The 12,172-nt window shown below is 41.4% G+C and overlaps 1 protein-coding gene across 3 annotated transcripts in view; it reads left to right on the top strand.

Annotated features, from left to right (window-relative positions):
• Adam18 (ADAM metallopeptidase domain 18) overlaps window positions 1–12,172 on the top strand; it is a 67,199-nt gene that overhangs the window by 24,915 nt on the left and 30,112 nt on the right. For all 3 annotated transcript variants that reach the window (XR_002378536.1, XM_021169912.1, XM_021169913.1), the window contains exons 11-14: window positions 2,097–2,236; window positions 3,552–3,735; window positions 8,021–8,116; window positions 11,584–11,782. Coding sequence is in view for 2 of the 3 variants with exons in the window: in XM_021169912.1 (XP_021025571.1) it covers window positions 2,097–2,236; window positions 3,552–3,735; window positions 8,021–8,116; window positions 11,584–11,782 (619 nt within the window). In the remaining variant the exon portion in view is untranslated. The remainder of the gene's footprint in view (window positions 1–2,096; window positions 2,237–3,551; window positions 3,736–8,020; window positions 8,117–11,583; window positions 11,783–12,172) is intronic.

The following is a 12,172-nucleotide window of genomic DNA, read 5'->3' as shown; positions in this document are numbered from 1 at the left end:
GAGAGAGAGAGAGAGAGAGAGAGAGAGAGAGAGAGAGAGAGAGAGAGAGAGAAGAGAGAGAGAGTATACCTTGAGATTTACAAGTCTCCAGTTGCCTTAGCTTACCCCTGGGAATTGAAAGCCATACTTTCTCCCTCACCTGTTTGTTTGTTTGTTGCTTGCTGTGTCCTCTACAGCAGCAGTCCTCAACCTGTTCAGAGCATCCTGAACCCTCTGGGGGTCAATTGTCCATGACCCTTTCTCAGGGTCACCTAAGACCATTGGAAAACCATAGCAAAATCACAGTTGCTAAGTAAAAGCAAAAGTAACTTTACAGTCGGGTCTCCCTCCCCTCCCAACATGAGGAACCATGTTAAAGTGTCACAGCATTAGGGACGTTGCTCTGTACACATATTTAAGGACTTGTGTCCTCACGTGCTCTCCCTTGTCCTCCAGCATGCTATTGCACTAATGGGCCACTCTTGCAGCCTGGTCATTAACATGTCTCTTAGTGTTCAGACTGATGCGTGAGACTGGTGATCGATTTTCTCCTCCAGTAGTGTGCACAGTACCTTCCAACATTGTGACAGCCATCCACTACAGATGACGCTTCCAGCTAACTACCAGCTGGATATCCCCATGTTGTATGACTGAAGCATGTGATGTCTTCAGTAGTAGCATCTTGATGCCATGTTCTTTCCTTTGGGATTACTGTGAATTGTGTTGTGACCATGGCCTCTTTTTCTGTTTGCTTGTTGGCGGTTTATAGAAAAGCAGCTGATTTTGTTCAAGTTGATTCTGTATCCTGCCACATTGATGAATCTGAAGTAGAATTTTTAGAGTTTCTTATGAATAATATAATACAATACATTATAATAATAATAATATAATTTGCAGATAATGATAGTTTGGTTTCTTCTTTCCTTATTTGTGTTCCTTTAATTTCCTTCTCTTGCCTTGTTGCTTCAGTGAGTGCTTCAAAACAGTGCTGAAAGGGAGTGGGGAGAGTGGACAGCCTTGTCCCGTTCCTGTGTTCAGTGGGATTGCCTCAAGCTTTCCTCCATTTAGGATGACGTTGACTGTGGGTTTCTTATATATAGTCTTTATTATGCCCAGAGATGTTCCCTCTACTTCTACATTCTCTAGGATTTTTATCATGAAGGAATGTTAGATTTTCCCAAAAAGCCTTTTCTGCATCTACTAAGGTGATCATGTAATGTGGTTAATTACATTTGTCAATTTGTATACATGGAACAATCCCTACATTTTAGAGATAAAACCAACTAGATCATGATGTGGATAATCTTTTTATTTATGTCTATGTTATGTTAGCAAGTATTTTGGTGAGAGATTTGAAACCTCCATTCATTGGTATCAACTGTAGTTCTCATTGGTTGCATCTTTACCTACTTTGGGGGGTATTGATGTTGTACTGGCTTCATGGAATGCATTGGGGAGTGCTCCTTCTATTTATGTTCTTTGGAATAGTCTTTTTGAAAGTTTGGTAGAATTCTGCTGTGAACTCAGCTGGCCCTGGAGGGTTTGTTTGTTTGTTTGTTTGTTTGTTTGTTTGTTTGATTGTTTGTGGAAGGCTTTTGTTACTATTTCAATCCCTATGGGGATTTTTTTCCTTGTCTTGTCTCTTTAGTATTCCTTCTTTCTTATATCTTTATGAGTCATTACCCATGCCCTACCTGTTCTGGCTTTAACCTTCAAATTTTAATGCTTAGGATTTCAAACTTAGATACTACACATATGGGAAGTATACCTACTAGCTACTTATTTTTTCATACCAAATAGAATATTTCTGTTTAAAGTCATACACATGTGTGCAATATGTGCAGTTTTGTAAGGGTTTTTATTATATATATATATATATATATATATATATATATATATATATCACTTGATTTTAATGAATGCATAAATAAAAACTTGCACTAAATTAAAGTAGCCAATTAGCATAAACATGCCTAGCAAAGCAAATTATGATAAACAAAATATGCTTAACATAAAAAGACGTAGAGTATAAAAGTTTGTTATAGCAAAGATGTTCATCTTTTGCCTTTGTTGTATTCTTACATAATAATTTCTTTCTTCAATTGCCTCTATTTTAGTATCCAGAAGACATAGGTTTGGAGGGATTCTCAGTGGTTATCACTCAACTGATTGGCCTTCACATAGGATTAACATACGACGACGACATTAGTAATTGTTCCTGTCCCAGCGCTCCATGCATAATGCAACAGGGAGCACTGTAAGAATTCCTATGATGAATTTTATTTTTAAATTCTGTATTTGGTTTATTAATTTTATCTTACATATATTTTGCCTGCATATGTTTCTTTATGCCATGTGCCTGCTTGGTGCCCACTAAGGACAGAAGAGGGCACCAGATCCAAGATCCCTTAGAACTGAGATTACAGATGTTTGTGAACATCTGTGGAATGCTGGGTATAAAACTCAGCTTGTAACTGCTAAGCCATCACTCCAGCCCCTAATCATGACTAATTGTGCATACATTCTTCCAAGATTGACTTCATGATATGATAAATATTGGACTTTTTATTAATTTCCATATTATAAGTTGGACAATTATGTTATGTTTAATAAGATATCATATAAAATATTTCATGTGATGTATGAGTCTGGAAAGTGCTACACAGTATTATTAAGATATTCTTATTGCAGGGAACTAGAGGAAGATAGCTTGATGTTGAAGAAAACTGTAAAGTCTTATCTAAGCACATGATACTGTTGCTACTTTGTTGCCTAAAGACACACTTAATAATCCGAAATAGTTCTGGCAGCTTTGGTTCCTATTTTGGTGTAATAAAAATTGGGGGCAGATTTGAAGGGGAAAAATAATATTAATTTGCAAGCATTCTGATTCCTTATTTAGAAAACTCAACAGAGACAATCCACAGTAAGAACAATGAATAAATATGTTTAAAAAATTTAGAGTGAACAATTCTAGAAACAAACATATGTTAATTATCAAATTAGATGACTTATAAATTATCACATTTCTTGTAAATGTACATTTAATTTAATCTGAACCAATTTTTAAAAAATAGTTTTGAAGAAATTTTATGAGTTTTATGTGAAATGATAACGTAGACATGATATGTGGACAGTATTTTGAGCCCTGAGAGTCAGAATTTGCAGTCCAAGGAGAGAGATTACAAATGAGAGGCACTGTGTACTATCTTCAGATGGACAGAGATGAAGAGGAGAAAGAGTACACTAGATACAAGACACAGTGAACTGCAGAGAGTGGAGTCTGTACTGTATAGTCAGAACTCCTGACTATCATTAGGTCTTGATCAGAGGTCTAACCCAATTGTAGAGTACAATTATAGCAGTTTGCAAAAAACGTAGTATTGTGGACTATATTAAAAAGAAGCAATGTACAACTCCAGTTTTACATCGAACCTCCACTGAAGTATACATTTTTTTTGAACCATCTTGTAGGTCACATGTCCTGAGGGTCACATGATTTACCAGTAGAGCACAGTCAGGATATGGTGTTTTAGTAGGCTGGTTTATCAGAGAATATCTTTTCACTGTAGGAGTTCCAGTGGGAGGAAGACTTTTAGCAACTGTAGCTTGCATGACTACATGCACTATGTGTCAAAATTTGACACGCAGTGTTTTGGTGACCCGTCAAATGTGCACGTATTGCAACCAAAGCAAGCCGTGTGTGGCAATGGAATCATGGAAGCTGGTGAGGAATGTGACTGTGGTAATGAGACGGTGAGTAGTGAACACCATGCTTGACCACAGTTGTTCCCATCTGCCCATTGTCCCATTTTTCCTGTTGTCACGCTGCATACTGGGTGCAGGCTATGACATCTTTACCATATGATTGACATGTGAGAATGAGGCTAAAACAAGTGAATTGCTTTCCTGTACCTCTTCTGAGATTTTCTTCTTTTGCGATTTTCTTTTGTAAGTCAGGGTTCTGTGTAGCCTAGGTTGACCATGAACCTGTGCCCCTCCTACCTCAGTCTCCCTAGTGTCAGGACGGCGGGTATATTAGGCATCTCTTAAGTTGAGAAGACAAGTGTGGGCTGTGGGCCTGGTTACATAGCCGTTGCCCCACCTGCCAGCTCGAAGTATATTTTGAACGTATAGAATGAATGCATGAATGTATGAAGTCCATTTTGGCCACTACTCAATTACAAGTTCCTCCAGTGGTCCAAGCCTCTGTTTTTTACTGAAATATGCTAAATTTGATTCAATTCCCCCCCATATCTCATTATTTCAAATGTTTTTTTTTTAATTTTATAGTATGCTGTCTTATCTCATTAACAAACAAGTTTGGGGGTGTCTTTAAAAATTATTTCTAAATTCAGTGGTGTCCTTCATTATAATTCCATCAGTCAGATTTCTGGTGCACACTACAGCCCTCTAACAGAACCCCCAAATTTAGTGTATTATAAAAGTGACTATCCTTTAATATTAAACAACTTTCCTCCATTTAAGTAATATAAAGTGTCTTCATGATTCCCCTGCCAGGAATTGCATCTTTTCCCCCCATAAATAAAGCTGATCTCCTTCTTTACAAACCATTAAATCCCTGAAGATTCAATCATCTTCTACTTTAAACAAAAGAAAAGATAGACCTGTAAATACGATTCAGTGTGTGTGCTCCCATTCTTGTATGGTCTCTAATTACGTGGATTTCCAAAGGCTATTTGACTTTGCTGATATGCAACACTGCGGTCCTTTTGCATTCTCCTGCTGCTAAATGTGGTGCCCTGGCAAAAGACCGTTGCTTGCTGCCTTTAATGAGAGAAGGAAGCAGTGCAGTCTGTAGCTACTATGTGAGTGTCTAGAATTATAAACAAGCTTTTCTTTGCATGCAGGTTTTTACAGTACAGCCTCTTATTAACCTCATGGTCCCCCCTTGCCTCCTGAGTGCCGGCTGGGCTGGCAATCGCAGGCCATCAGGCTTGTGCTGATGGTCACTACTCTTGTAGCACATCTTCCATGTTCACTGTTGCAGAAGGATGTTTGTACTCCTTATTGTTAGGTGGGTGGGTGAGTGGCTCCTGAGCCATGGCAGTGTTTCTAGCACTTACCAGAGTGGGCTTGGTGGTTCTGAAAACTATTGAGCATCTCTCAAGTGTTCAGCTTATGGATTAAAAAAAATACTTAGCTCCAGGAGGGAGATAAATAAGGAAGAAGGAAGGAGGGAAGAAAAAAATCACTATGCATGACTGGAAAGGACACAAGGAAATTAGAAATTATTTACAAAAAGAAAGGGAGAAAGAGAAATAAACCCCCAACCTATAATACATGTAACTGTGTACAAATAAACATAGTTTTAACCAACTTTTCTCATTGTGGCTGACAGAGCCCTCTCTAAAAGCCAAAGACCACCTAACAGAAACCCTAGTAGCAGACATGAGAAGGTTCCCTTTGAGGTCTTTGTAAGGGCCATCTTCTTAAGAGACTCTGCAAACACGCAACCCGTTGCTGTTGCCCTTGGTTACTACCATGAGGGGTAAGGTAAGTCCCTACTGATGATGATATCACACACTTCAAAAACAGAACCCAGGGGTCCCTGAGCTGGAGCTTGCCTGAAGACTAGCTTTTGTGGTACCACTAAGTGCCATGCAAGCTTCCACAGGAGGGAGGCAACTGTCAGGCCTTCCCTGCTTTGATACCTATAAATCATATCAATGGCCAACCAGGCACAATAACCCTAAGCGTGCAGTAGTGGCACACACGGCCTGGTGGTAACCAATGGCTCTCTAATTGGACTTAAGATCCACACAACAACAGTAAACCTAGCCAACTGATCAGTGCTAGTGAGATCACAGCGAGATCTGGAGGAGAATCTACAATCACTAATCTATTAAACCAGCATAATCCTAAACAACCTATAAACATTTTTATTTATACCCACAGATATGTGTGGTCTTAGCTCATCCAGGATACTTATATTCACAGTAGATAGACACTTGGTAATAGAAAAACACAACAAATCAATATGGAGAGTTGTGGAGTCCAGTCCCAATGCATCTACAAAACACTCCTGTACCTAAGGCCCAGGAAACACTGCAGAAGAAGGAGCAGAAAGATTCCAAGAGCCGGAGGATCAGATCATGTCTCCTAGTGACACTAGAAGTCTCACCTGTAAAGTATCATCAACATGACTGCCCACGTGAGCACTGAACAAGGATGACACTGAGGAACATGCCAAATTGTCCCATGAGGCCATACGACTATACAAAGAACTACGGGCAACTCAGTTGAGCTGCCATGGAGAGAGGAGGCTCTCCCCTGGAAAAGCACATCAATTTGTTGTCTAGAGCCAAATGGTCAGCCCTGAAGACATACATATGAGTAACAATATATAGACACAACAGGTTATATATACTCACACACAAACATACACACACACATATGTGCATGCAATAACAGTTGACAAAGAAAGAGGCAGAAATAAGATTACAAACCTCACAGCATCCCTAATAAGGTTACGTGGGTAGGCTTAACCTAATCACAGGAGTCCTTAACATCAGAGAGTAATTATCCAGCAGAAGTCATCGATGTGATAGAAGGGGACTCAGAAGGATATAAAGAATGAATAGAACACAGTGTGGGATTGTCAAGGAGTTACAGAGCAGTTACAAGAAAAAGAAAAAAAAAAAAAACAGGTAGTGTCTGGGAGGAAACACTGGTCTATACTTGATAGGTAGGAAAAAAAAAAGGCTGGATGTCCAGTCAGTCCAACCATCAGATTGACTCTCGATTCTTTCCAGCAGTCTCCAATAAAGACTGCAGTGTCTGACACCTGGGTATGGTTGCCCTGGTTACTCTAAGCAAATGTCTGAGCCACATCTGCCCGTTAAGTGAGTTTCTTGCCTGCAGGTCAAGACTGCTAGCTGTGTTCTGTGCCTTACTTCCTACCATACCAACCGAGCCTGTCTTGATGAATATAGTTAAATGTTGTCATTTTACATTCCTCTTCTGGAATCCAACAATCTAATTAAAAACAGGGAGACCCATTCCATACTGATACCCCTAATGATCAACCCTAGTGTATAGACAAAATCTACAACTGATTTGCAATGTCCTGTGACCTTCTGAGATAGCACGACTCTAAAGTTGATAGATCCCCCTCCCCCAATACTGGTCCATTATTTTGTGTTCTGTAAGAACCATCCAGAAGACAGTAAAGGCCAAACAGGATGACCTGAAATTACCAGAGCAGACAGGAGAGGGACCAAAGTGTTTTTGGTGGAAAAAATCAAGAGATATGGGGGTCATATAGAGTCAATGCAAATAGCTATGACATTAGAAACCTCCAAACACTGTCATTACATACAGACTCTATATTCTGTTATTACTTTTTTTTAACAATTGTAGGTGTTTTATGTAATAGAGGCCATGACTGATACTGTTGGAGGGAGAGGGTCATGAAAAAATGATGTGTCCTGGTTGCATTTCCTAACGTTTAGCTTCATTTGCAGTAGAAATGGACAGCAAACAAATCAGAGAATTGAAGAAAGTTTGCATTTCTCCTGTTAAGTCACAGTTCCCTCAAAAACATAGTTTATATCCGTAGATTCTGAGCCAATCAACCAAGTGTTGATGTTATGTCTCAACAACTGATTTCCAGTGCTGTTCCCTTAGTTCTTACCATTACATCTGCTTTGGGCGATTCTGGGAATAATAAAAACAGATGAGGGTGAAGCCTCATTGAATGTAGTTAGGAGCCTAGCATTCGAATTAAAGTGGGGACAAAGGCGAGAGAGTTATTAAGCTGGAAGTGGTGGTGCCCTCTCCTAAAATCCCAGCACTTGGGAGGTGGAGGCAGGCAGGTAGGCTTGCCACTGGTGTCCTCTGCTGTATGATAGAGCAACCTTGGCTACACAGTAGTCTGTCTGAGAAAGGAAGGGGAGAAGGAAGGGAAGGAAGGAAGGAGCTGTTTGTTCTTTTGCGTGTGTGTGTGTGTGTGTGTGTGTGTATTTGGGGGAGGGGGAGTCCTGTCCTGACCGGAATCCTATTTCTTCTGAAACTGTAGGAATGTCAATTTAAAGAGTGCTGCGACCATGAAACGTGCAGGCTAAAAGGCTCAGCACAGTGTGGATCTGGAGCTTGCTGCATGCCCACGTGTGAGGTGAGTGGGTGGCACTTACCAAAGGGAAGCCTCAGCCTGTGATACAAGACTAGATGGACCACGTCAACATGGAATAACACAAAGAAAGTAGGAGGGAGTCCATGCTAAGGTACCATGGACTTAAAAAGGCGTCTCTGGACCGGTGTTTCCTACTCTATGGTATGGAAACCAACTGATCTAAATGCCCCAGACAGAATGAATTGTATATGCTACATTATGGAACGTGCCAAAAGTCAGATAACTCATAAAGTCGGGTAAATGATGACTGAAAATTATAGCAGACACAACATGTGCTATGCAAAGCCCTTGCAGATTGGTAAGCAAAAGGCAGGCTGTGGGCAGCCAAAATGGTTTGCACGTACATGCGCATGTTATGAGGTATGTATAACTGGTAGGGCCAGGTCCTCTACCTCTACCATGTGTGTTCTGGGGATGGAACTCGGGTTCCAGGCTTGGCATCCGACGCCTTTAACCTCTGAGCCATCTCACCAGCCCTGGTGGCAGGCATCTTTGATTATCATACAGAAACACAACCAACTGTGGCATAAGCTGAGGTAGAGATACAGCAGCATCCCTAACACAGCATCCCTAACACGGCCTGGCTGGGTGAGAGAGAAGGCAAGCTGCAGAATGCAAAGTACTTCAGGGTTCCTGTTCCTGCAAACCACCAGTCCATAAAAAGCGCACAGACTCCTTTCCCCCAACCGTTCTCAACCTCTGTGGTGCTGAAGATTGAACCCGGGCCCTTGCCCATTCTCAGGCCTTGGGTTGTCTTTAGATAGGCTCCTAGACTGTAGCCCAGGCTGACCTAAAGCCTGAAATCCTCCTGCCTCATCCTCCTGAGTTTTGGGGTTACAAGGCTTGCACCATCATCTGCTCAAATTCTCTAGAAATATCTAATTTAGTGCAGTGAGACTCAGATAATGAGAGTTTCTAGGTGTTAGGACAACAGCCAGCAACTTCCTCAAGGGTGAGTGGTTCCATGACCTCCTAAGGCCTCTTGCTTCTAGGTAGTCAGTTCACACACAACAGTCCACACCACAGTTCACACACAGTCCATACTCAGCCCATCCACAGTCCACACACCACAGTCCATACACTACAGTCCACACACAGTCCACACACCACAGTCCACACACCACAGTCCACACACCACAGTCCACACACAGTCCACACACCACAGTCCACACACCACAGTCTATACACCACAGTCCACACACAGTCCACACACCACAGTCCATACACCACAGTCTATACACCACAGTCCACACACCACAGTCCACACACAGTCCACATACCACAGTCCACACACTACAGTTCACACACCACAGTCCACACACAGTCCACACACCACAGTCCACACACCACAGTCCTCACACCACAGTCCACACACAGTCCACATACCACAGTCCACACACCACAGTCCACACACCACAGTCCACACACCACAGTCCACACACCACAGTCTATACACCACAGTCCACACACAGTCCACACACCACAGTCCACACACCACAGTCTATACACCACAGTCCACACACCACAGTCCACACACCACAGTCCACACACAGTCCATACACCACAGTTCACACACTGNCCACACACCACAGTCCACACACAGTCCATACACCACAGTTCACACACTGCAGTCCACACACCACAGTCTATACACCACAGTCCACACACCACAGTTCACACACCGCAGTCCACACACAGTCCACACACCACAGTCTATACACCACAGTCCACACACCACTGTCCACACACCACAATCTATCCACAGTCCCTAACACTCACCAATCTGTTTTCTACTTTTATAATTCTGCTCTCACAAAAATATTAACAACCACTTCTAGCTGTTGTTGTAGTGGGGCCTGCTGAATCCTCCAGTAAATGGATATGGAACTTCTTAGGAAAATAGAAGAACGATTTCCCAAAGTAAATGGGGTGATCCAAGTTCCCACATGTGGTACTCATGGTTGTTGGGAAAATTAAAGGAAAAGTAAAACCATACAGCTTACAGCTTTGTTTTACTTTTTTTTTTCTATTAAGATTTCTTAAGTATCATTTTACTAACTGCTGTCACTGAGTTACGTACACTCCAGCCCTGTGTGCACGCGAGGCTTGAACTCTAGCACTGAGCTACACATTAGCCTGTGTGCACTCTAGGCATGCACTGAGACACACACCACCCTGTGTACAGTACACACTAGGCATGTGCTCTACCGCTGAGCCACAGTCCATCCATCACATCATGTTTCTTGAACTTGAAAGCCATCTTTTACTATTTCTTGTGTTCTGGTCTACTGAGAATGAATTCTTTTAGCTACTATTTGCCCAAGAAAGGCTTTCTTTCTCATTAGTTTTTATCATGTGTGTGTGTGTGTGTGTGTGTGTGTGTGTGTGTGTGTGTGTGTGTGAATTATTATCATGTCTTTGCCACAAAAGCCGGAGGACTGTTTGTAAGAGCAGGTTCTCTCCACCCACCGTGAGGCTTCCACGTATTGAACTCCTGCCATCACGTGTGGCAGCATCCCTCCTGTCCTCTGAGGCATCTTGCTGATCCTCTCATTCCTTTCTGACATATATGTTTAGGATATGAAATTCTAAATTAAGATTTTTTTCTTTCATTACTTAAAAGGCACTATTTTTACTTATCTGTCCTTTATTAAATGTTGACTCAATTTCAGATGATTATAGTGTATGTGTATGTATGTGTGTGTATTCCTGCACATGCACATGTGTGTGCTTGTGCATATATATATATATATATATATATATATATATATATATATATATGTGTGTGTGTGTGTGTGTGTGTGTGTGTGTGTATGTGTGTGTGTGTACATATATATATGCGTATGTGTGTCTCTGTTTTCAACATATATGGATAAGTCAACATTGGGACACTGTAAATTTTATTATGGATGGCAGCAGATGAGAAATTTATTCAACCAGTCACAAAAATGTATTAGAACTATGCAGAAAGAAACTTGTTTTCTGGAAATAAGGAATATTGGTGGTAGGACCGGTGTACACATTATTAATCATTCTTTATTCTAGGCACTTTCCTGCTAAAGAAAATGTGATTTCTATTCCTAGTTTACAAGTATAAAAGAGATTCTTTATATATCTCTTACACAAATAAGCTAGTCAGAGTCAAGGCTGAAACTGGATTCGGGGTCTTGTCAACATCATAGGTAGGAACAGTTGTTCTGTGCTGCTCAAGTTGGAATGTGCACGCGCTGTAGAGCATAAGGCGTAATGGCTGCAAGCGAGGATCTGTGCATATCCGGGAGAGTTGCCCTTCTCCATGCATCCCAGCGGGTGTTTTTACCTGACTTCTCCCTTTCTAGAACTCTTAGTTTGGGTAAATCTCGTGTAGCCACAACCAGCCATGTTTAGCCATTTTCTTTGGCAAATGCCTATAGTCACTCACAGCCCCTGGTCTGTTTTCCTGTCCCCAGCTGTCAGCAGCAGGCACGCCCTGTAGAAAAGCTGTTGACCCAGAGTGTGACTTCACAGAATATTGCGATGGATCCTCTAGCCACTGTGTTCCTGACACCTTTGCACTGAACGGCCATTTGTGCAGGTTGGGATCTGCATATTGCTACAATGGAAGATGCCAGGCTCTCAATGACCAATGTGTCAGTTTATTTGGAAAAGGTATTGCTTGCTTTCTTTTACATTCATGTTATTCTTGGATTGTTGTGTAGGGTTTATATTACCTACCCTAGAGCCTCGGTGAGAAAGAGTCTGGGCCACACTTTTAAGAAGTGAAACTAAACTGAAATTAAAAGAAAAAAGTTATAGGGAAGATAGAAAGTTTTCCAAGAAAATTGCTATGCATGCATGCCTTTTCTCAAGGTTTAAGAAAAAAAATGTTGCTCATACCTCATTTTTTTTATTATGTATTTTCCTCAATTACATTTCCAATGCTATCCCAAAAGTCCCCCATACCACCCCCCACTTCCCTACCCACCCATTCCCATTCTTTTGGCCCTGGCATTCCCCTGTATTGGGGCATATAAAGTTTGCAAGTCCAATGGGCCTCTC

This window comes from Mus caroli, chromosome 8 (assembly GCF_900094665.2).
Source record: "Mus caroli chromosome 8, CAROLI_EIJ_v1.1, whole genome shotgun sequence".
In the NCBI taxonomy this organism is placed as follows: domain Eukaryota; kingdom Metazoa; phylum Chordata; class Mammalia; order Rodentia; family Muridae; genus Mus; species Mus caroli.
The sequence above is the reverse complement of the archived record's forward strand: the minus strand, read 5'-3'. Positions and strand labels throughout refer to the sequence as shown.